Genomic DNA, 26834 nt, shown 5'->3' with positions numbered 1-26834 from the left:
CCAATTTTTTGTTTTTAAGGAATTATCATTGTTTCAGCTTCTGACTTGAAACAATTTTTATTTTCTTCACCGTCTTCACCAGTAAACAGAAAATATTTTTCCTTGGTTTACGATCACTTACCCTATGTCTCAAAACCATAACTTTAAACATGTGAGTAGCCATAAGCCATGAACACCTGGCAGAGCTACAGTCATACTTGGGTCAAAGAAGGATATCACTGAAGCCTAGATAATACAGAACTATTATCATAGTGGTCAGTGCTTACGGGGTCTCTTGGAATTTCACATTCTCGTAATTTGATCTCAAACTAATTTCCTCAATTCACATTTAAGAGAATATCAGCTTTCCCACCTTTCCTCCATCCCCATTTTCAGTGAGGACACAAAAGGAATCCAACTGGAAATCAAAAGGTAATGGCAACCTTCCAAGCTACAATGAAAAAATAAGCTCCTCTCAGTCTGAGATACCAACATGAGAGCCCATTCTTAGTAGATTGGACATATATTAAAAATATAATCATGTGTCCTCTGCGGGGCTTGACTCCCTCTCCTTTGGGCTCAGATGCCCTGTGAAGCTCTGACAGAAACACTAGGTTTGGTTCATTCATGATTTTGCGGGGGGGAGGGGAGGGGGAGAGAGAGAGAGAGAGAGAGAGGCAATAAGGGATTGTACTCTCCCAAACAATACACACTCACAGAGCCTAAATAGATTGCATGGACCTTACTATAAAGATCATCCCCCTCTCTTTTCCTACAGGCTTTGTACAAAAGTGAAATAGTTAATTTTGATACTTAATCATCAGTAGATATCTGAATTAATAACGCACTAAAATGAACAGGATCAGCTCAGACCTCTCAAGAATTATTACTATTTCAGGCTCTCTACAAACTTGGGTACATTATGTTACATTTTTACACTCCATTCACATTTAGACAGTTTTCCTTGTAATCACAAGGGATTTAATAAAAAGCGCTGCCTAATTTGGGAAGGAAATTCGGCAGGAAAAAAGACATTCCTGGGATCTTGACCAGCAAGGGGAAGGAAAAAGTGCTGCTCCTCCAAATACTCTTTGGCACCCTCACGCATGGGGAGGTCTTCATAAGAGCTTGAAGGCCATTATTTCCCACCCCTGAAGCCTGATTGCCCCATTAGTGGGCTGCAGGGACATCTGACTGGTCCAAAGGCACAGAGGGGTGGACAATTTATATTGTTTCTCACAGGCATGGACTGCTGAACTCAAACACCCTTCCCTTGCATTTATTTTTTCCCCTTTTCTGTTATTATAGCTAGATTTCCCACCTCTGGATTTTTGCCAGGGCCCTATTAGGGGACTAGGAAGAACTTTTCCTAAATTGCATAGTGGCGGCTAGTGATATAGGTTCTTCTTTTTCTTCACAGAACACAGGATTTGGCCAGGGATGTGGGGGATGGTACTGTGGTACTGATAGCCATTTGTTGCAACTGTCCTGTGCAGGTAGTAGGGGGATCAGAGTAGCTGGTGTAGACATGGAATGGGCTGGTCCATTGTGCATTGTATGGCAAACGATTGCTTCAGTGTCTGGTGCTGTGGCACTCCTTGTTTAAAGCCTCGTTCCATGCACAGAGAGTGAGATAATCTGCAAGTGTTTGTTCCTGATCCTTGGAGAGATTTTGCAGGAGGGGGACTGCTCTGTCTTTACAGCTGTGTATGGGATCTTCTGCGGGCACAATCAGCCCAGTGGTCTTCTTGGAAGTAACTGCCAGATGTCCTTTCCCTACCTCTCTGGTGTAATTATTAAAAGTTGTATCCTTGGCTTTAATCAGAATCTCTGTCTGCTTTCATTCACTCAGGAGTTTGAACCAATAAAAGTTTAGTTTCTGGAGCACATGAAGGAAACTTGAGAGAGGTAGGGGTACGCTGTTCCTCTGCATGCCATCCCAATTCAAACTGTGGCTGGCAATGTGAAATTATATAAATTTACCTTCAACATAATTAAAACAGCTTTTAAAGTGTTTAAAGTTTTATGATTGACAGGCCTCAAAACTTGTCACCTAAAAATGTCAGTCAGAGCTGTTCCAAATTAAAGGGACATTTGTAAGAATACAGTATAGTTCTGTTATTCAAATTAAGTGTAAGATAATCTTAAAATCAAACTATTAAACCTCACAACTAAAGCATAATCTGCCTGGGACTTCAATAAGGTGGTAATGTCACCTCTGATAATTTAAGACTAATGAAGCTCTTTCATTCTTAAAATGAGAGTCTGAAGGAAAATGTAAAAATTTCTAGGCATTACTGAATTTGAGTCTGTGGGATTTCACTCTGTTTTCATTATTCACTCTCCATGTCAAGTAATATGACTTTAGCTAGTAAAGTGATAAAAATAATGTACTGTAAAATATATAAATACTCATCAATCATTAAACTAACATTACGTTAGGGAACATTTTTTAAAAAACAGAATACAGAACTTTCCTGAAAGTAATTAGCATAATGATATTATCAGATATCACCCAGAAATAACCTAAATTTGTGTGTTAAGAGACTAAAGGGCCTGAACAAATATAGCAAAAGTAGGGAGCTATAACAGATAAGTAATATCTTAAAAAGTGATTTAAAAAAGCAGACCTGTGTCAGAAGTAATGAGGTACTAGTTGAAAAATTAACCATCATAGAAAATACCAAACTAGTTTTGCTAGTTAGTCATCTGCTCAGAAATCAGAGCTTATATTTTTGTCTAGCCTACATTTTTGTTTAGTCTGTAAAGTAATCTCTCCTTTTGATCTCTGTTTTACAATACACTATAAATTGCTTTGAAAAGGTTTAGCATAAATGTGTTTTTGTTAATTGTAAGGTCATTTTTAGACAGCAAGCAAATACATAATAAACTTTGTTCAGAAAATAACTATTCTGTAAAGGACTACTCTGCAATATTTATAGTCTCGTTATATAGTTTTTTCTTTTGTGGAAGTAATTTACCTCTTGTGAAATCTGTGTGACTTGTTCTTTCTGATGTTCCAGATCTTTTACAAGCAATGAGTTTTGCTTTTCTAGCTGCAGTAACCTTCTTGCCAAGTGAACACTGTGCCAATAAATAAGTAAATAAGTAAGTAAGTAAGTAAATAAATAAATAAATGCATACATACATACATAAATAAAGTTCATGTGGAATGTTTTCCAAAACATGCAAAATGCATTCTAGCACTTATATTTGAGAACTTGCTTGCTTTAATTTTTCACCAATGCTAAAATGTAAAGAGGTAAAAAATACACAGTAAAATGTTATAAATAATAGTCAAAACTGGAAGAACAAGTCAATAGAGCCCTGCAAATCTATGGGTATCCACAGACCATTCTTATGGATCACAGCTTGGATGTGCATGAGCCAAGAGGTCTCTAGGGACAAGTGGGGGGCAGTTGAGGGTTTGGCACAGCCCTGTGTCACTGTTGTGTGGTGACCTGTGGAGCTGTTATGTACAGCCCCGCAAATCTGCAGACAATTTATACAGCTTGTGGATCAAATGCAGATACAAATGTTGGTATCCACGCAGGGCTCTATAAGTCAATGCTACAATTTTAACTGCACCAAAGTAACATCCCCACAAAAACGTAATTGTGATACGTTGTTCACTAAGGTAATTTACCTCGATCACTTTACAATGTTATATTAGTTCAGTGTAAGTAATTATATTGGAAGGCTCTTACCTACTCATAAAACAAAAAATATACTGTACTTTATACATAAAATAATTTTATGTGATATTATAATTATGTATAACATTGAAATGGACTTCAGGATGTATTGGTTACTTATCTGACAGCCTGAGTAGAGATAGGCTGACCATTCATTCTGTTGAAAAATACTAGGAACAATCTAGAAGAATTCCTAAATGGTTTTATTCTGTCCAGATTGTAAGAAAGAGAATTGACAACATCCAAGGGGTGGAGTTTATCTTCACCCAGGGTAATGTGAGGCTTGGGGAAGAAGACAGTATGGGTGGATCATCTGGTTAGAATGAATGTCAGAAACAACTCTGGGTAAAAACCTGGGCTGAGGTCTTAAAGTCACTTTGTCACTGTGGAATGGAGCTTAAGGTGGCTCCACCATGAGGGCCTTGAAATCTCACCTACTCTCCTGGCTGATGTAATAGCCCCTAGGAAAGCAGTCTTCATGAATAGATGGTACAAGGAATATACTGAAGTCTCATTTAGCCTGCTAAAACAATGCTGAGGTTTCAGGAAGTGGAGTCTCCCTGAATGGCAGGAAGACATGAATGAGACCTTTGAGAACTCCAGCTATTGTTGAATGAGAGAAAACAGTGTGGTCTTCCACCAGAAGCTGGTGAGCAATGGTACCAGCAACAATGGTACCAGCTCAGACAGCGCATCAGGATGCTGCCCCCACATCTGGCCAAAGATGCCCCTCCTATGATTTCTCCTTTTTTTACATTGATACAAACAAGTTATGTATTACATTCCAGACATTGCTAGTTACCACCCTTCTCCTTGTACCTGCTACTGTGAACAAAACATCATTATCCATTATCCTGTCATCTCATCCTTATCTTACAAGGGGACGGTGTGTTCCTGTACCATCTCTTATGAAAGTGTTCATGTAATTACTTGAGAATTCTGGGTGTTCTTGTACCATCCTCTCCAGTCAGAAAAGAGCCTACTTGGTTAGCCAATAACCTAGTTTGCTAGTTTTGCCAAGGCCAGGCCTACCTTGGTTCACAGCCTTAGGTTCACACTGTTAGTTATGCCTGGGGTTCCAACAAGGCCTACAGTTAGTACTCTCTCCTTCTGGGAGATAGCGTGTGTATGGACAGGGAGGAAAAGGTCACTGTAAGTCCTTCAACATGTGAAAAGCCTCACTGAGGGCAAAGCCTTTGAAGGATGGTTGTTTGAACCTCATTCAGTATTCCCAAAGACTGCAACCAGGATGCCTTGAGCATCTCCTCTCCATACTCCTGTGGGAGTTAATCTTTTAATTGGGATACCAGGCCCAATTCAGGTAGTTGTATTTTGCCAGGAGCACTTGTTAGTTTACAATGCACATTTATAGACTGGCTAATGAGTTTCAACCTCCAGCCAACTTCTTAGGGCCTTATCCCTGGGAGTCACTTCAGTGGACCCCTGTTTGCTGGTACCTCTTGTGGACCATGGCTATGACCAGAGAATCTGGTGTCTGGAGGTTGAAGAAATATTCAAAGCCCTTAGAAGGGACATGTCTGATTTCTAAGATGTAGGTGCCATGGGAACAGCAATCTTCCAAAAATGCCTGGCTGGTTCCAATAAGCCCTCACTTATTGGTACTGCCAGTCTCCCAGAGAACAACTACTGCAGGATACCGAGTAGTTTGTCTGACTTTTCATGTGGTCTCTTGACCAGGAATTCCAATGTGTTGTCTACCCTCCTGGGAAGTTCCTAGAAGATCCAGTAGTTATCAAGTGGGGTTGGAACAACTGGGGTCACAGCATTGGTAAGTGAAAAGGATGAGATCAACTTTGGGACCCTTTGGGCTTCTATCTGCTGTAAGTTCTCCTGTTCACTCTGCATATGGTGCAGGAGGTGCCTGCTGAGTGCAGTGACCCTCTAGAAGTCTACAAGGGGAGGGTGACTTTGTTCTAGTCACCTGAGAGGAAGTCGAAACCCTGTGACTAAAGTGCATCTCCCGTGGGCCCCAGAAGGCCACGACTACATGGGATTCTAGAAAGGGGCTGTGGGCCATGACAGGTACCATGCAGTGTAATGCTCACAACTGTCCTGTAGTTTCTCCTTTCAGATGATGTAGGGATTGGGGACTGAGGCACCTAGTTAGGTGACATATCACTCCAGTCCTTCAAGTCCAGCGAGGAGAAGGAACATACCTCCTCCATGGGTGAATATTCAGGAAGGATAGGCAGCTCCTGTGGAGGCAGTACCAGTACCACAGCAGATACTTTTTTAGCAAAAGACAGCAAATAGAGACTCAGGCTTGTCCAGTACCATCAACTGGTACCGTGAACAGCACAGGTACCATGAAGAGAGGCTCCCCAAGTGAAGACACAGAAGAAAGGATGACTGGTGTGGAAGCAAAAAGAAAAGGAGTACTTGTGGCACCTTAGAGACTAACCAATTTATTTGAGCATAAGCTGTGGAAGCAGTTGATGTTAAGGTATTTGGTACAAAGCCAGAGTTTCAGTCAGACAGTGCTCTTTCAGTGATGGGGTTTTCAGCATCAGTGCCAGAAGGTTCAACGAGTGTTCTTACACCATTGGCTTCAGTGTTGTGTACTCCAGTGCTGGCTGCTTTGGTGTGTGCTGTTTTGGTGCTGGATGTTTTGATCCAAAGCTGCTGGTACCAGGTATATTGATGGCTGGAGAGTATGTTGAGGCTGGTCAGTGGCCAATCAGTGCCAAGGACTTAGCAGAATCCGATCTGGGCCTTAAACTGTGTCATAAGCTAGATCTGCTTGGGGCCAGACAGAAGCTCTACATCTCCGCTTACCATGATAATGTTGCTCCTTCTGTCCTCTCTCTTCAGAGGATTGGGCTGAAGAGGTGAAGGAACTTCTGGCTAACTCCATGGTGGAGGAATGGGATTTCATCGGCATCAAATGGAATCAGGAGACTGGAGTGTACTGGTGGCTTACCAGGGAGCTCTGAGAGGTGGTCTGACCTGGAGGAAGTCTTCTTGCTTTCATGGGGCTCTGAAGGAGGATGAGCTTAAGTGGAGACTCCCTGGACTTCTGCGTCATTTTAGAGAAGGAACAAAATATAAACCACTTTCATAGCATATACATTTCCCCAGACCAAAGAGGCACGTAGAGGGTCCATCACTGATGGGTATTACTCCCACGCAAGAGTAGCAGGTCTTGAATCCTGGGGATTTGGACTCTGCTATGTCCAGCGTGGTCTGGTGTTGGAGATGGCACGGGGGCTTAAAAACCTAAAATCTTTTTTAAAAATGCCAATGGGCCAATAGGATAAAACTAATTAAAACTATAACTAAGTGAAAAGAAAAGGAGTACTTGTGGCACCTTAGAGACTAACCAATTTATTTGAGCATGAGCTTTCGTGAGCTACAGCTCACTTCATCAGATGTTTACCGTGGAAACTGCAGCAGACTTTATATACACACAGAAATCATGAAACAATACCTCCTCCCACCCCACTGTCCTGCTGGTAATAGCTTATCTAAAGTGATCAACAGGTGGGCCATTTCCAGCACAAATCCAGGTTTTCTCACCCTCCACCCCCCCACACAAATTCACTCTCCTGCTGGTGCTAGCCCATCCAAAGTGACAACTCTTTACATAATCAAGTTGGGCTATTTCCTGCATAGATCAAGGTTTTCTCACATCCCCCCCGCCCCCATACACACACAAACTCACTCTCCTGCTGGTAATAGCTCATCTAAACTGACCACTCTCCAGGTTTAAATCCAAGTTAAACCAGAACATCTGGGGGGGGGGTAGGAAAAAACAAGAGGAAACAGGCTACCTTGCATAATGACTTAGCCACTCCCAGTCTCTATTTAAGCCTAAATTAATAGTATCCAATTTGCAAATGAATTCCAATTCAGCAGTTTCTCGCTGGAGTCTGGATTTGAAGTTTTTTTGTTTTAAGATAGCGACCTTCATGTCTGTGATTGCGTGACCAGAGAGATTGAAGTGTTCTCCGACTGGTTTATGAATGTTATAATTCTTGACATCTGATTTGTGTCCATTTATTCTTTTACGTAGAGACTGTCCAGTTTGACCAATGTACATGGCAGAGGGGCATTGCTGGCACATGATGGCATAGATCACATTGGTGGATGTGCAGGTGAACGAGCCTCTGATAGTGTGGCTGATGTTATTAGGCCCTGTGATGGTGTCCCCTGAATAGATATGTGGGCACAATTGGCAACGGGCTTTGTTGCAAGGATAAGTTCCTGGGTTAGTGGTTCTGTTGTGTGGTATGTGGTTGTTGGTGAGTATTTGCTTCAGGTTGCGGGGCTGTCTGTAGGCAAGGACTGGCCTGTCTCCCAAGACTTGTGAGAGTGTTGGGTCATCCTTTAGGATAGGTTGTAGATCCTTAATAATGCGTTGGAGGGGTTTTAGTTGGGGGCTGAAGGTGACGGCTAGTGGCGTTCTGTTATTTTCTTTGTTAGGCCTGTCCTGTAGTAGGTAACTTCTGGGAACTCTTCTGGCTCTATCAATCTGTTTCTTTACTTCTGCAGGTGGGTATTGTAGTTGTAAGAAAGCTTGACAGAGATCTTGTAGGTGTTTGTCTCTGTCTGAGGGGTTGGAGCAAATGCGGTTGTATCGCAGAGCTTGGCTGTAGACGATGGATCGTGTGGTGTGGTCAGGGTGAAAGCTGGAGGCATGCAGGTAGGAATAGCGGTCAGTAGGTTTACGGTATAGGGTGGTGTTTATGTGGCCATTGTTTATTAGCACTGTAGTGTCCAGGAAGTGGATCTCTTGTGTGGACTGGACCAGGCTGAGGTTGGTGGTGGGATGGAAATTGTTGAAATCATGGTGGAATTCCTCAAGGGCTTCTTTTCCATGGGTCCAGATGATGAAGATGTCATCAATATAGCGCAAGTAGAGTAGGGGCTTTAGGGGACGAGAGCTGAGGAAGCGTTGTTCTAAATCAGCCATAAAAATGTTGGCATACTGTGGGGCCATGCGGGTACCCATAGCAGTGCCGCTGATCTGAAGGTATATATTGTCCCCAAATGTGAAATAGTTATGGGTAAGGACAAAGTCACAAAGTTCAGCCACCAGGTTAGCCGTGACATTATCGGGGATAGTGTTCTTGACGGCTTGTAGTCCATCTTTGTGTGGAATGTTGGTGTAGAGGGCTTCTACATCCATAGTAGCCAGGATGGTGTTATCAGGAAGATCACCGATGGATTGAAGTTTCCTCAGGAAGTCAGTGGTGTCTCGAAGGTAGCTGGGAGTGCTGGTAGCGTAGGGCCTGAGGAGGGAGTCTACATAGCCAGACAATCCTGCTGTCAGGGTGCCAATGCCTGAGATGATGGGGCGCCCAGGATTTCCAGGTTTATGGATCTTGGGTAGTAGATAGAATATCCCAGGTCGGGGTTCCAGGGGTGTGTCTGTGCGGATTTGATCTTGTGCTTTTTCAGGAAAAAAAGCTAAATCGTGCAGTGTACAGAGACATGGACACTGCAGGTATTCTGTCTTCCAGCCATAGGTGGTAAACTGGAGAGTGGTTGTGGCCATCCCACCCTGGCAACAAGGTGCTAGCATGCCCCTATGGACACTGCTATTCAAAAGATTCTGATCTTGCACTCATGGGGTACATGAGCATCAGAAGTGGAATACATGCAGACAATCACTTAAACAATATTTACAGTTGGATTTAAATTGGGAACCTTTTAACATAAATCCTGATTTAATTATTTACTCTCCTCTTGTTTTTCATGTGTTTGCTTCGTTTACTAGTTAACTACATATGGCTTTGGATCTTTTGCAACTATTTTTCTCTTCCTTCTTGACCTTGCTGTGAAGTCATAATACTGAATTTATGACCAATGAAACAGACTATGTCATCACAAACATAGGCTTAAGAGTTCAGTGCAGGTTCAAGTGGAGAGATTGACTGTGGAAATAAGCTTTTATTCAGTACAAGTATATGTGAAATACCACATTAAACAGAAAGATCTGAGTGAGTGTTGCATTTTTAAAGTCTGCTCTAATGTGCAAGTCTCTTTTTAAAGCAAACAAATCAAATGTCACAAATGTTAAAATACTGATGTCTATTAGAACAGCGTTTTAAAAAAATTGATCATACTGCATACTCAGATTCTACAAAACAGTATGAAAAGCTAATTCCAAAATAAGAGCATCATTTGTTTGTGCTCTAACCATTTCTTCAATTGAAAGTTATATACCATACCAAAAATGTAAAACTGTTTTCAAAACAAAATTGAAAATATGAAGTAATGCTTTTATTTTAATCAAATTAAAGTCAAGCCTTGTTGAGCTCTTTTTACTTTGTGCTTTAGTTATACAAGTCCACAATATTGCAGTGCACATAAAAAATAAATCTATACTTTTTCTGAAAATGTATACCTATATTCACTGAAAAAATAGTGCCAATGTGAATTAGCTACGCTAGAGCAGTGTTTTCCCAAGTGTGAGACGTGCCTCGAGATAGGAGCGCAAAGGACTAGTTAGAGGCATGTGGAAGATGAATAAATTAAAATAGAATAGAATAAAATGGAATGACTTTAAAATTTAACAAAACATTGCAAGGTTGAAGACCTGCTTAGTTTAATCTTTCTTAAATGGGGGCTCAGCTTTTGAAAATTTGTGAAGTACTGATTTACTATATAAACACATATTTTTTCTTTTCAGGATTTATTTTTCAAAATACATTTTTAGATGAAAATGATTTTTTTAAACAATCTTGTATATCAAGTCTTCTGTTGCTTCTTTGTGTGAAACAAACTAGCCAAGTGATATCCAACAGCTGATGGGCAACAAAGAACATATAATTAACAACTTATTAAAAAAGTTTTATTACTAGTTGATTAGACAGTGAAACTGCAGTCAGACAACTAGCAGTATTTATGTGCTTTTTCTTTCCAAATGCAAAGTGAAAAAATGACAAGACAGAAAAGAAAAAAATTCAGAAATTACCACTCTGAGGAATTACAGGTGGGAAAGCACTGATCTACTGCACTTAATTTTCAGAGAACAAGAAGTTCAAGTAAGTAATTTTTTTTTCCTCCAAAGGTACCACACGAAGGGGTTTTGACAGTCTTCCCTCATGCCACAGAGGTTTAATATGTCCTGCTGTGTCCTAGAGCAGTAAGCGTGAGAGAGGTGCCAATGCACCTGAGAAAAACATCATGGAAGTCAGCTGACCTATGCCTACGCATCTATGCTTGTGGGGGAGAAGAGATCCTGCTCTCTAAGTCAATATGGAGCACCACATTGGGATGCTGTACTGATGAACCAATGATAGTGATGACTATTTCAACATAACAGAGAAGCACTTGTTTCAAGAATCCACAACCTCTGGACCTCTCATTAGTCCTGAACCAAACCTGGAGGACACTGATGGAGCCTCTTGATGACAACCTGGGATGCTCAACTATGCCATCTGGCTTGAATCCAGGAAATGCCAAAAGAAGACCGAAGTGCCTTCATGCACTCACCCTGCAACTGACATTCCAGTGCTCTGTGGGCATAGATCTTACAGACCAGCTAGACACAGCTTTCTCCATGACTGATGACAAGACAGTGGCTAAGTTCCATCCATTATGGACAAAATACACCTGAAGTTGCAGCACTTTTAAAGTTGCTGGGCTGCTGCAACCCCAATATTTTATGAAAGAAGGGAAAGTGAGTAAAATACCTATTTTGGTGTTTTTGAGAAAGATTTGAGTTAAAACAATGAACCTCTGTAGGTCCAAGCACTCAAATGTGATCAAAATCAGACATAATGGAAAAATATATTTAAGCTCAGGTCCACACTACAGACTTCTGTTGGCACAGATGTGTCAGTCAGCGGTGTGAAGAGGTGTGATCCCTGAACAGAGCTGCGCTGGCAGAAGTCCCTAGTGTAGATGCAGTTATACTGGCAAAAACAGCACTTTTACCAGTATAACTTGTTTATTTGTATAACTTGGCTTTACTATACTGCTGCAAAGCACAGCTTTGTTAGCATAGCCATGCCCACAGTAGGAGAGTTTTGCTAGTATAGTACACTCATTGGTAAAGCATTCCTAGTGTAGACATACCCTATATCTTACATGACACCCAAAAGAATACAGACACACACAATGAGATGCACTAATGGCACCCAAACAGGATATAATTCTGAGGAAAAATAGTTTTTTCCCCCCTTCCAAGACAAGTAGATGGATGTGATGCAGCAGTAGCAATATAGACCAGACAAGTGGCTCCCTGAAGTTCCTTCATTATCAGTACAGTACCAAGAAACTAAGGTTTGCAGACACTAGGTGGTTGCTGTTTTACAGAAACAGTAGCAAAAGGCTTCCCATATTGGAGCCAAAGGATTTAGGAATTTAAGGTATAGAGTACTGAAAAGTCTCCTACTATGAACACCAAAATGGGATATATATATATTTTTTTTACAGGTGATATTTTGGAGAATATCGTATGCAGTTTTCTAAGAAAAGAATCTAGATGCAAATACCAATATGGTAAGGCAAAATAAGCATCTATAAATCAAATACTATGCAAATCTTACTACTTGGCATGAGGCCTTTAAACTGTATACATACTAATTTTTTGCACACGTATGGAGAAAAATGTGTCCTGGTATGACACATATTGAGATAACCTATTTTAAAAATAAATTCAAAGTAAACAGGAAATGGTACATAGGTTTATGCAGAGAGTGAAGATTTAGGGGACTACCTCCTTTTGTCCTTAATATTATCCAGTAATTACAGTGTGTACTTCTGTTCAAAATGATATTCAATAAATTATACAATTGTTAATTTTGGGGGTGGATACATGCAATTTCTGCAGTAAAAGCCAGACATACTTGGGAAAGGTTTCCTTTTTTGGACTGAATACAATTTGAGAAAATGAAAAAACAAACAAACAAATGCACTCTTTTCTCAAGTCATACTTTTTGTTAAAACTATCTGTAGATAACAGAATGTGATCAAAATGTCTTAAATACAATCCAGGAGTGACTGAAGACCTGATCTGCCAAGAACTACAAGCTTTCTCCATCAGAAGTTGGTTCAATTAAGGATATTACCTCATCCTCCTTGTCTAACACAATATTAAGATTAATTATTTAAACATCCAAATGAAATAAAAAACTTATGACTCTAGCAGAAACATCAATTTGCCCACATTGTATATATTTAGGTACATATTTAACATACTAACATTCAGAAAATATTATGGGCCTGATTCACTCACCACTGTGTTTTTTCAGTTTTACACTGCTGTTACTTCACAGATTTCAGTGAAGTTAAACCAGAGTAAACTGGAGAGAGACACAGGTGAATCAGACCTTGTATGAACACAATTCAGATGAGATAATGATGCTCTGAAACTTTGGACTTTTCCCCTTTCCTGACAGCTGTGCTTCTGAGTTCACTATTGGTATGTTAAATTAGCTGAAAATTTATTTCAACTAGTTTGATTTTATAGCTATTTGAGTTTTGCATACTCAAGGCATCCAGATACCTATCTTTCTGAAAGATAAAGAAAAAAATATGAAGCGTCAATAACCCAGAAAAATATCCACGCACCCATTTATACACACAAAGCACAAAACCACTGTTTTAAAGATTTCTGAATATTGGACAGTTATCTAAAAAATAAAATTACTTTGCATCATTCAAAATGGCTGGCTTCCAAAATGGAGGATATATTGAATCTATTTTTATTTAGTTTAGACGTAAACCAGGGAGACAGTTTTTACCTTTGCTTTAGCCGCCTTTTGGCTGTTGTAGGAACATTAGCACCATACCCATAGGAAAAGAGAATCCTTTCTGCTTCATCTTCATTTTCCACTTCAAAAAAACAAATAAACAAAAAGATGTATCCATTATTTTAAAAATATTGATCCTCAAAGGAACATAATTAATGTAAAAGATGAAAAAAATGTTATTTACCTATTCTGCAACTGCTGTTCTTTGAGATATGGGTGCAGATGTGTATTACACTCAGGCGTGCATGTGCACAGTGTGAAAAGATGGGAGAACTTTGCCTAGCAGTACCCAGTGGGGCACGCGTGTGCCCCTGACCCTCAAATCCCTTCCTAGGGATATTTAAGAATGGCAGTGACCTGAGTTCCTTTGAACTGGAATCCCGAGTGGAGACTCTGATACAGAGGAGACAGAGAGTGGAATATATGTCTGCACCTAAATCTTAAAAGAACAACAGTTACTGAATAGGTAAGTAACCATTTTTTCTTCTTTGAGTGGTTAGACATGTATTCAACTCAGGTAACTCACAAGCAGTAACAGAAGGAGGTGGGGCTCAGAATACTTAAACAGCGACTGCAGAACTGCCTTTCCAAAGTTTGCATCTGATCTAAACACAGCACCTAACAGGATAGTGTCTGGCAAAGGTTATGCATGAAAGACCAGAGAGTGGCGCTGCAAATATCCAATACAAAGACCTCACTGAGAAAAGTGACCAAAGCTTCCTGGGCCCTCATCGACTGAGCCACCAGTCTATGTGGAGGTTTGGCCTGAGCTACCCTATATTCTATCGTAATGCAGGAAGTAATCCATTTGGACATCTTCTGTGCAGAAACTGCCTGGCCCTTATTCAATCCACATAGGAGACAAAAAGCCAAGGTGATGCATGAAATGGTTCAGTCCTTTCCAGAAAGAATACCAAGGATCATCTCACAGTCAATGAATGAAGGGGTTCTTCATCTGCATTTGAGTGAGGCTTAGGAAAAAAATACTATTGTTTGGTTAATGTGAAAGTGATTCAGACAACAATTTAAGGTATCGTCTTCAGGTCACCTTGTCTTTGACAAACTGCCTATATGGAGGCCCCATCATTAGGGCCTTCAGTTTACTTACTCTCCTTGTGGATATTATGGCCATCGTAAAGGCTTTTTTTGGCAAAGGAAGGACAGAGAATGAGTTGCTAGGGGCTCAAAAGAAGGTCCCATAAGGACAGCCAGCACAGTGTTAAGGTCCCACAAAGTAACTACTAGTTTTACAGATGTAAAGAGGATAGACAATGCGTTTAAGAAATCTTACTACCATGGAGTTAGAGAAATCTGACTTTTCTTGGATTGGAGGATGGAATGACGAGATTGTCACCAAGTGGACTCTCAATGAGCTGAAAGAGAGACCTGAGGATTACTAATATGTAGTCCAAAATGCAGGCTAGCACAGTTGAATTCCTCCAGCCAGTGAACAAACCAAAAAATGTTTCCACTTGGCCAAAGAGGCAGACCTAGTAGAGGGTTTTCTACTATTAAGTAGGACTTGTTGAACTGCCTGACAATACTTTTTGTTGCAATTAGTTACAAACAGTTCAATAGTTGGAATGCCCCATTCTCTGAAGATGGACCTCAGAATGCTGTTCTTCACAGACCACTCGTGATTCTGGGAGAAATTCCTGCTGAGGTTATCAGCCAACTAATTTGGAGCACCCAAGAAGTCTGTGGCTATAGGAATGAGGGCATCCTCCATGCAGAAGAGCTAAAACTTTATTGCTTCCTGACAGAGCTAGTTGGAGCTGGCTTTACCCTGCTTGTACACATAATACATTGCAGTGGTATCGTCAGTAAAGTATGTGAATCTCTGTGCCCTTGATCTGAGCCCAAAAGTTCCAGCATGCACCGTAAATCATTCAGAGCTCCACGATGTTCATGTGAAAGGAGGGTTCTTGTTCTGTCCACAAACCCTGAATTTTCAATGTACTTAGATGCGTTTCCCCACCCCGCCCCCTGTCCTAGTGTGGAGGCATGGATAACTATAGTCTTGGTCAGTGGAGGACAGGAAAAGGAGACACCTTCACATATATTGTTCTGATCTGCCCACCATGCTAGGGACTCCAGGATCACCAATGGCACTTGGACAACCCACCCAATGACTGACAAGTTGGGAGACAGACCAACTTCAACAAAGTTTGAAGAGGATGAAGGTGCAATCTCACATGCTGGACTACGTAAAGGCATGTGGCCTATATCAAAAAGTGAGTCCAGAACAAAGAGGAAGAGTAAATCTGCTGCTGTTTGATAAGCCTGTGGGATCAATATGATCAGCGCTGAGGCTGATGTTGTTGGTCCTAGACTCAATGGCCGCCCAACAGGCAGTACTAGAGTTGATAGTACAGTACTTGAATGATCTTGCTTCTCTACAGGAGAGCATGTACATGGCTCAGCTCTACCCTGAACACTCCAGGAACCCCAGTGCCACCCAGTTCTCCTTTTAGAAGAGGTGGAAGACTCTCTCTGAGCCTAGGGCACTACTACTAACTATATACAAAATATCGAGAGAAAACTAGCTGAGAGAACAACAGAAGTGTGAGCTAAGGTACCACATGGCACAATCTGAGTTAAGCTGCGGGCAGTGAGAAGGAACTGAAGGGGTCAGGGCAGTGCTACTCTTAAACACATGCAGTGCTCCTACAGGTATTTCTAGGCAATGTTCTCTGACTTCAGTGCACTGGTAACACACAAGTCTCCAACCAGTCAAAGAAGAACTGATTAAACCTTTAAGCAATTATGCTTATAATCTCTCTCTCTTTCTCTCTCACACACACTCTTCACTTTTTAAATTTGAAGTAAATGTAGTACTTATGAAACAGAGGAAATTAAAAAGAATGGATGTCCTTGAGGGCTGAAGTCAACACTTTAGCCACAAATGCATTCATAATGTGAACTTCCTTCATACACTACTGTGCCAACATGCCTTAACTTTTTCTGACAGGTGCAGTCTCTACGCAAATATGATTCTTTGACTCCCCCCTGAAACTGCCAACAAGTATTCTAATTAAGACTTGGATGTTTGTGCTTTTGAAAATGTAGCTTGTCAAAGATTACATATTTTGAAAATGGATATTTTGTGGTAAGAAACATTTTGGCTACGAAATTCATTTTCTCTCTTTCTCAACTTCAAAAATAAAACAAACATGCCCTACTAATTATAAAATTCACAGAGAGAAAAAGACCTATTCAGTCCATCCTCCTACCAGTATATGATTGTTCTTTGAAATATATTTTTACTAATGCATTGTCAGAAGTCTCAAAATATTATCTTTTGGATTATTTTATATTATGTAGTTCATTAATTTAGATCCTTCACATAAAAAATAGTTAATCACTCCTCTTTCACCATCTCATTTGTGATATAAAATAGCAAACAAGTTATTTTAGTTCCAAGAGTGAGCGTTTCTTATTTCTCTGGCAGATTACCATTGCTGCAACATGCAATAGCATAATTATACACTCTAAGTAGAACTATGTGCACAGAATGTACAGGACAAAATATTGGCAAGAGCATCTCAGTTCAGAATGCAGAAAAAAAAAAGATCTAATCTATTATCTCCAAGCTCTGCTATTATTGACAAACTAAGAACATATAAAGCTTTCCCTTAAGCATGTGATGATATAAATTATACTTACACCAATACTTTTACCAGTAAACTAAATTATAACAGAAACAAGCCTAATATTACATTGAATTTTAAGTTTTTAAAAGCAAAGAGAAAAGCTAAAAGAACTATTTAGAGTTAGATAACTCAGCAACCTGAAAACATACTTCTAAGGATTTAAAACCAAATGAAAATTGCTTTAAAAAGCTTGGTTTTTTTATAATCCAAGGGTATAAGATTTACAGATCTACAAAAATTAATATCAAGTTAACATAGGGCGCACTTCCTGACACACTACAAATGCAAATTTTTCTAGAGCAGATTATCCCTTTCAATAGCATTGTAACAAATACAAACAACATGGGACTGGGGTAACATTTAAATATGGGAGTAATTATATCCACAGTTATTATGTGATAGAAAATCCCACTGCTACTAACATAAACCTACTGTGTAAGCAGCAAGACTGTTGTTATCACAGCCAGATTCTGTCTCACCCTGCTCGTCCACATTGTTTGTATTCGATACAATACTATTAAAAGGGGTAGCTTGGGGAGAATGCCACAATTTAGACAAACCTCCAAAGCTGTCTAAATTATACTAGGGACCTCTCCAGTTCCCAGAACACCACGGGATCAGGAGGGTGCAAAGATGGCTTACAGCCACCTTAACCCCTCCCCTCCCACTGGACTGCAACTTCTGTGCTAGGCCTCTTAGGCTATGTCTACACAGCAAAGAAAAATCCGTGGTTGGACTGTGCCAGCTGACTCGGGCTTGCAGGGCTATTTCATTTCTGTGTAGACTTCTGGACTGGGGTGGAGCCCAAGCTCTGGGACCCTCCCACCTCACAGGATCCTAGAGCCCAGGCTCTAGCCTGAGCCTGGAAGTCTAAACAGCAATAAAACAGCCCAGCAGCCCGAACCTGCAAGCCCGAGTCAGCTAGCACAGGCCAGCCGAGGGTGTCTAGTTGTTGTGTAGACATACTCTTAGAGGAGCAGCACAGAATCTCACCCTATTTGTTCAGATATGCAGGCACAGGCTATGTAATGTAGGGTCTGGCAGGCAAAGACACCAAGTTTGAACATAATGTAGGCAATGAGCCAAGGCTAATGCTCATTGAGCTAAAACATGCTCGTTTTACTGTTATCTTACCCTCTTCCTCCATCCCCCAGACTGTTTTTTCCCCTGTTGTGATCAATTGTATTGCACATAGTAAGCTCACGGGGGTAGGGACAGTCTTTTTAATTAATGTTATCCAGTGCTTAGCACAAAATGGCCCCATCATAAGAATGACATTCACAACACTGATATCTCATCCACTCAAAAATCCGCCCCCCACCCAAATCATCCAAACAATCTAAAACCAAAAATATCGCAGTATAGTTTTTACCCCAAAAACAAAGACGACCCAGAGATTCCAAGTGATTTCGTTACTGCTATTTATACATAAGGCACTCAGTTATTACAACAAATAGTATAAATTTCTAAAACAGACAGATCCCTGACTAGGCCATTACAGACTATTGTAATATTAATAAGTGAAGCATAATGAGGAGTCAGTGAAGTGACTGTAATAGTCACATTTCAATAGTCTCTTCCACATGCACATGCTCTGCAGAGAAAAAATGTCAACAGATTATTTGATACAAGCCATTTCACTTATGTAAATATATCATTTCTTACAAAAACAAAGATAGCATACAAGAGTAAAGGCCTTATCAGTTAAGGGCAAATATATATATGTGTGTGTATATATATATATATATATATATATATATACATACACACACACACACATCTCTATATATAGCATTTCAAGATACAGAGATTCAGAGTGGCCCCAGAATTCAAAGGATGAAATCTTGGCCCCATTGACGTTAATGGTAAGATCCCATTTCAATGGAGTCAGGATTTCATCCTAAATCTTTTGTTTCTTATTGCTCTGGGAAGCAGATTACAAGATTTCTATGGCACACAAGTGAATGATCCAAATATAAATGTTCAGAACTTTAAAAATCATGAACGTATTTTCTTGAAATGGGTTGTTTTTGCTTCCTTGATTATCTGAATTAAAATGCCAATATTTCAGTTGGAATATACAGGGAAAGTGTCCTCCCTCCTCCTCATATGTTGTTAAACAATTTTAATTTTCCCCAAAAGTTCAACATTTTGTTGAAACCAAGCATGAAAGTTTTCAGCCATAAAGAGATCTATTTAAAAAAATTACCAGCAACTGGAGGAGATTGGGTTAAAATGAATGCAACTATAATTATAGCTTCCACTACCTCAGAAGCTAGAACAGTAAAAAATACCAATGATTAACTTCAAAAGAATGCAGTTGTCCTCATTTTCATCATTAGATTTACTCAAATCTTTTTTTAAAAATAAGAAAACAACGGTAGATATTAAGTAACAGTAAAAATAGGCATGGTAAACTAATAATTTGTATTATAATTCTTTCCTTTTTAAAAATTGAATAACAGTTCAATAGTAAACCAATTTTAAAAAAAATCTTGTATTGCTGCATACAATTTTAAGGTTTAATTATAACTCATTAAAATATTTAGCAAGTAGTTAATACTTTCAATTCCAGCAACAGATCTTTTACCTGCTAAACACCAGATGAAATAAGAAAGTTTGCAGGACTAAGGAAGAAACCATTCTAAACTTCGATTCTCTCTTTGGGAAAATTTTTCATTATCCTAATGAGGGTGTAAGTCCAAACAATTCTAAATGTGTCTGATGTTGACACATGAATACCCCTCCGGAAGAATAACACATGCATTTCCAACAGCATGTGTTTATATTATTGTCAGTAGCATATATCAAATATACATTAATAAAGGTTATATTGGGTCCAAATTAGACAGCCACGCCAGCTTCCAGGTACAGCTGCTTGTTTCATACAATATCCATATCTTGGTTGTTGAAAGCACCTCAGCCCAATCCAAGGTACCTTTATAACCTCACACTCTTTTGTGAGCTGTTATTTACAGAAAAAATGTAACATACTTTTGCAAAATTCCTCTGTTGTACTTAAGTGAATATATCATCAGTCTATCTCATTTTAATGACAGGTAGGCCCTAAATGGAACCTCAAATAGAACCCTTGTTCTGGATTTTTCTGGGTGAAAAGAAGGCAGGTAGATAGTGGGAGATGGATTAGAATCCTTGAATATGCCTTTCAAACTTAGGTCCTGATCCTTCGATAAGTGCATTCCAGGGCTCCACCTGGACATAATGGTGTACTTAAAACACAGTAAGCTTCAGGATTCGTGGCAATCAGGGGAGGTCCCAGACAACTGGAAAAAGTCAAATATAGTGCCCATATATTAAAAAGGGAAGAAAGAGAACCCGGGGAACTACAGACCGGTCAGCCTCACTTCAGTCCCCGGCTAAATCATGGAGCAGATCCTCAAGGAATCCATTTTGAAGCACTTGGAGGAGAGGAAGGTGATCAGGAACAGTCAACATGGATTCACCAAGGGCAAGTCATGCCTGACCAACCTGATTGCCTTCTATGATGAGATATCTGGCTCTGCGGATATGGGGAAAGCAGTGGATGTGATATATCTTGACTTTAGCAAAGCTTTTGATACGGTCTCCCACAGTATTCTTGCCAGAAAGTTAAAAAAGTATGGGTTGGATGAATGGACTATAAGGTGGATAGAAAGCTGGCTAGATTGTCGGGCTCAACAGGTAGTGATCAATGGCTCCATGTCTAGTTGGCAGTCGGTATCAAGCGGAGTGCTCCAGGGGTCGGTCCCGGGGCCGGTTTTGTTCAACATCTTTATTATGGGATTAATTGCACCCTCAGCAAGTTCGCAGATGACAGTAAGCTGGGGGGAGAGGCAGATCACTGGAGGGTAGGGATAGAGTCTAGAGGGACCTAGACAAATTGGAGGATTGGTCCAAAAGAAATCTGATGAGATTCAACAAGGACAAGTACAGAGTCCTGCACTTAGGAAGGAAAAATCCCATGCACTGCTACAGGCTGGGGACCGACTGGCTAAGCAGCAGTTCTGCAGAAAAGGACCTGGAGATTATAGTGGACGAGAAGCTGGATATGAGTCAGCAGTGTGCCCTTGATGCTAAGAAGGCCAAAAGCATATTGGGCTGCATTAGTAGGCGCATTGCCAGCAGATTGAGGGAAGTGATTATTCCCCTCTATTCGGCACTGGTGAGACCACACTTGGAGTAGTGTGTCCAGTTTTGGTCCCCTCACTACAGAAGGGATGTGGACAAATTGGAGAGAGTCCAGTGGAGGGCAATGAAAATGATCAGGGGGTTGGGGCACATGATTTACAAAGAAAGGCCGAAGGAACTTGGGTTATTTAGTCTGCAGAAGAGAAGAGTGAGGGGGGATTCGATAGCAACCTTCAACTACTTGAAGGGGGGTTTCAAAGAGAACGGAGCTAGGCAGTTCTCAGTGGCGGCAGATGACAGAACAAGCAGCAATGGTCTCAATTTGCTGTGGGGGAGGTCTAGGCTGGATATTAGGAAACACTATTTCACTAGGAGGGTGGTGAAGCACTGGAATGGGTTACCTAGGGAGGTGGTGGAATCTCCATCCTTAGAGGTTTTTAAGGCCCAGCTTGACAAAGCCTTGGGTGGGATGATTTAGTTGGTGTTGGTCCTGCTTAGAGCAGGGGATTGGACTAGATGACCTGCTGAGGTCTCTTCCAACCCTAATATTCTATGATTCTATGATCAAGGTCTTAGTTCCTGTTTGCATCTGAAACTGAAAGGGGCCTGTTTTCTGGATCATCTGGATATGAACCAAAATAGTTGAAATCTCATGAAAAGAAATGACATCACAAGGATTCCATCAGGTAAAATGGGAGATCCTGTTATTTTTGCTGGTTTGGGCAAACATCTTTCAAAAATAGCTTATAAGATTTCTACAGAGTGAAGCCTGAACTCTCATCATGGTTTTACCTTGAACCAAAATTTTGAATCCTCATCAGTACCTAATACATATCTGGATCCAGCTTCCGTGGACCATACCTAATTAATATTAATCATTCATTGAATTAAAACCAAATTATATTTATATATTGGATTGTAGAACCAAGGATTGGGCTTTATCATGTTAGGTGCTATATACGTATGTAATAAAAAAAGACAGTCCATATCTCATACACCTAACAATCTAAGAATACAATAAGAAACAAGAGGTGGAGAGAGTAACACAGAAACAGTGGAATGATTGGTATAATAAGGAGTGCTTAACATTAGCATAAGTATTTAAATCTAAATTTATAATATTTGGTGCAGATGTTTAAGATGCAATAAATATTTTTAATATAAAATGCAATAATATTTTCAATACACACTATGTACTGAAAGGATTTATTGAATCTTGAATCTCTACCTAAAAAGGCTTGTGCTAAATATTATATATCATCACAAACAATGCATCTTTTTAAGAACACCAGTAAAAACAGTATAATTTGGGTCCAAACTTACTTTCTGCAGTTTGGATTATTATCTCATCAAGTTCTTTTTCCAGTTTTTCATAAGTGTCTAGCCTTGCCTGATGCTCAGAATTCTGTGCCTGAAGTTCAGTAATGCGTGTCTCACTAGATGCTTGAAGGCTGTAAAACTCCTTAGTGAGAACCTGTGAGAATGAACAACGGAACAAATGCAAAGATCAGGATTATAAGCTATTTTTGAGAGAGGTGAAAACACATATGTGAAAGATTCGGTAGACTAATATTTAAAGATAACAGATTTTCAGTGTTTGTTGAAAAGTCCAATTTAATGTATTGTTCAGAAAAGGGAAAAAAATCCCCTTAACAGCAGTTATTCTCTAAATATAATACCTTACACAGATCTACTCTCTTGAGTTATGTGCCATGTGACAAGACATCTCACAGCTCTTTAAAGCTTCAATAATTTCATGAGCCTCTACTTGAGGACACAACTAAAATCCTCATGGGAGGAGAGTCAAGAAAAAAGGATAATGATGGGGAAAAAGTGTTTAGTACTGTACATAGGATTTTAAATAATGGAAGGTATTTGTTTTGTTGTTTACTTTGATTAGTTCAAGGGACTTCTTTAATAAAAGGATAAATGCATAATTATCACAATTTGATATTTATGATGCACTTATTTCCTATAAATATAGAGACCTAAAAATTAATACATTATTAACATTCAAGACAAGCAAAAATAACTAACACAATAGGCTGAGGACTTAAATAAAAATAGGCACATACTCAATTAAAAGTAAAATCTGTAAATGCCGATATGCAAATGTGAGAATCTTAAAAGCAGGAACAGGTGAGCTAGAATGCCCGGAAATGGAAAAAGACCATGACAAAATAAACATTACTAAAACAAAGTGGAATGACAAAAAACAGTGTAATTCTTTAATATCTAGCTATAAATTTCACCTGTTTTCCAACTGAAAAGTCCATCCCTCTGAAACAGAAGGTCCTCAACTTTTGACTTCCTTTATGGAGAAGAGGAGCACAACCATGCATGTCTTTGGAGCGTTACTGCTGTTACTACTTATCGTGAGGATGCATTTGAGACAATAAAGGACACTCTCAGTGCATGCTTAGCAACATTTTGACCTTCCTTAATGAGTCAGTCTGCAGGGTTTGTTGGAGAGGTGATAAACAGGGACATTTTGTTCCAAACTAAAACTGATATCTGGCCATTATGGTTAGGTAGTTAGCTATTCACATGTTGGAAGATGAAGACACCAGTTTCCTTCCAAAATAATGTGGCCTTTTCCCTTCTCTGTCACTGGGAGTAGAACACAAACATTTACATTGTTGTAGCCACCACTAAAGAATTAAGAGGAGGATGTACATGGAAACAAGAACATCCTTCATATGGAATTTGATACATCTGCCTTTTTAGCAATTGGCTGACAGAAAGATGGAGTATTGCATATTGATTTAGATGGCTGCCAGAGACCTTCCAGAGAGGGCAGAGATAACTTGCTTGTAAACGTATTTCCCTGGATATCAAAAAGAGGATGAGAAGGTTCCTCCACTGAAACCAAAGGTAATTTTAAAGTAAAAACCAATCTGCTGATTAACTATTGAAATCAGACAACATCCTCAGATTGTGAAGAAGATGAGAGTACTCTGAAATTTACATCTGCTGAGAATTTGCCTGCAGGTTCTTGTTCCTGATGTGGAGGTATCGCATCTTCTTCTTCATCATCATCTAGAATATTTTGGATCAGAGTAATGGACCTGTCTCCCATCATCAGACCTGTTGATACAGGAGCTGATGTCTCAGATCTGAATAAAGGAGTACTTGTGGCACCTTAGAGACTAACAAATTTATCTGAGCATAAGCTTTCGTGAGCTACAGCTCACTTCATCAGATGCATTCAGCATGAAGTGAGCTGTAGCTCACGAAAGCTTATGCTCAAATAAATTTGTTAGTCTCTAAGGTGCCACAAGTCCTCCTTTTCTTTTTGCGAATACAGACTAACACGGCTGCTACTCTGAAACCTATCAGATCTGATTGGTTTGGCACAGGGTGTCTCACATCAGTTTGTCTTAGATCATTTTGACTCAGATCCACAAGTCTCTTTGGTTTGATGCGAAATTGAGGTCATGACTCTAGAGGAATGATGATATGGACGACCTGGAGTTCACCAATAAGGTCAAGGCATCCAGGAAGGTACTGCCAGTCCTGCCGATTTGTCCAGTCCAATAGCATGTCAAGGTCAGGGGGATACCTGCATCTCTGATTTTGTGGCCCCAGATCAGCATTTACATCCAACTGTTCCTCTCTATGCGGATCAATCTTTTTTGGATTCTGTTCTTTGCATCTTGGATCTGTATGAATCTGATGGATCTCCTGAATAGGAAACGATGATGGACCCAGAAAGGTGCTTAGTCTTTGCCTTCTTTTTCCTTGGAAGCAAAGCTCCTGGTTTTGTAGAGGTCTGAGGCATAGGCTGTGTATCATCCTAGTCTGTTCTCACTACTGCTGGTACCTCTTTTGGAACAGGATCAGAGGACTTTGCTACCACATGCGCCATCTTTTTAGATCTGGAGATTGGAGCCAAGTTTGACGACTTCCTGGAAACAGTTGGTCCTGGAATGAATCCTGACTTCCTATTTCTATTATCTGAAGCCTTGGGAAACTTAGATCTGCAAGTTTTAATCCATAAGGTTTCTTGTAGGAGGAGGGTTTGGAGACTATTCTGCCTCTCCTTTCTAGCTTGCGGTGTGAAAGTACTGCAGATTGTACTGAAGTGAGATAAAGAGAATGCTCTTCTCTTAAGCACTTTAGGCAGCAAGCATAATTCTGGGAAAACGGCTGGACACAACACACATCTTTTAAAACCATGCTTCTTGATCTTCCGATCTGTCATAATGAACAACAGTAACTAACACTAAAACTAACTGTGACACCATATATCCCATGTTTACCCCTTTTTATATGGTTATGATATATTTTGTGCAAAGCATGCTTTGTGAGGTATCATTTGAAAACTCATAATCTGCTGAATATCACTGTCCTGTTAAGATGTGTGTAACATCACTGCATGTAAAATTATGAGATTCTGCTATATGATTGTTACTGAAATATGCTACAGTTCTGGGTAACACACAGACTAATTTCTCAAAGACAAAGGCACACTCACATGCCAGCTCAGTGCTCAAAGGCCATTACCTGCTTAATTGGAGATTCACCAACAGGAAAGTTGTAAACAAGAAATTTACAATTCACCTGAAAGATAGTTGGCAGCTCACGTACGCCATGGAACTACCTCACCCGCATGACCCAGTAAAGACTTTTCCTTTCTGAGTATAAGAAAGGAGAACAATGCCTCTCCCATCACCTCTCCTCCTTATATTGCTCTGCTCAAAACATTAAAGAATACCTGAAGAACAGTGAACTAAAGGGAGTGGTCCCAGGTTGAAAGGAAATTTCAGCCTGTGAACTGTCTGCAGCATCTGGTGTGGTGAGAATGATGTTTGTTTCAAATCTTATTTAGCTTGGTAAAGTTTAGGAATTAGATTGTGGTTTTATCTTTTTATTTCTTTTGTAACCAATTCTGCCTTATCACTTGTAAATCACTTAAAATCTATCTATCTTTCTCTACTCAATAAACATGTTTATTGTTTTATCTAAACCAGTGTGTTTGGGAGGCCTTCACTTGAGACAACAAGGCTGCTGCACATTCATTATCCTTTGCTGGAATGACAGACTAATTTATGAGCTTGTACAATTCAGTGGGCTACTGAACAGTACAAGACATATATTTCTGGGTGAAAAGGCTGGGACTGAGGGATATTGTGGAGTCAGCCTGTATCTATTCATGAATGGCTGGGCATAGCATTCATGTATTCAGCTCGGAGTGACTTTACATGCAGGTGACTCTGAGTGAGCAGAGCCTGGAGGGATTTGCTCTTCACTAGCAAAGCAATGTAAAAGGCACCCTGGGCTGGAGAGTTAAAGGGACACAGCAGTCCAGCAGTCAAGGTTGTACCTGGGGAATATCACACTAACTACTATCTATCAATTATTAAAACAACAAACAAGGCACTTAGTTAACTTTCTAAAGGATCTTGAATCTGAAGGAGGATCACATCCATCCATGGTCAGCGACAACCACAGCCATGCCCCTTTTTATAGCCCCAACCTCAGAATGTGCTCAGATACTGAGGAACAGCGGGTGTGGGGGGGAGGATGTAAGTGATCTAACAGGCACTATTAGTAGAAGGCTGTACCATTCAACAGCACTGATTGGCACATATCTTAAGAGTGGGAAAATGCAGAGGACACTCAAAGAAGGACTAGAAGATTCCACAGAATCT

At 40.0% G+C, this 26834-nt stretch overlaps 1 protein-coding gene across 7 annotated transcripts in view; it reads right to left on the bottom strand.

Annotated features, from left to right (window-relative positions):
* PIBF1 (progesterone immunomodulatory binding factor 1) overlaps positions 1–26834 on the bottom strand; it is a 171834-nt gene that overhangs the window by 50804 nt on the left and 94196 nt on the right. For 6 of the 7 annotated variants that reach the window (XM_073346575.1, XM_073346595.2, XM_073346585.1 and 3 more), the window contains 3 exons: positions 22504–22654; positions 13391–13481; positions 2961–3063 (listed from right to left, as the gene is read on the bottom strand). In XM_073346575.1, the coding sequence (XP_073202676.1) occupies positions 2961–3063; positions 13391–13481; positions 22504–22654 (345 nt within the window). Of the gene's footprint in view, positions 1–720; positions 1935–2960; positions 3064–13390; positions 13482–22503; positions 22655–26834 lie in introns of those variants that run through there. The other variant, XM_073346604.2, reaches the window with a different exon arrangement.

This window comes from Lepidochelys kempii, chromosome 1, assembly GCF_965140285.1.
Source record: "Lepidochelys kempii isolate rLepKem1 chromosome 1, rLepKem1.hap1, whole genome shotgun sequence".
NCBI lineage: Eukaryota > Metazoa > Chordata > Testudines > Cheloniidae > Lepidochelys > Lepidochelys kempii.
This window is presented reverse-complemented; position numbering and strand designations above follow the sequence as displayed.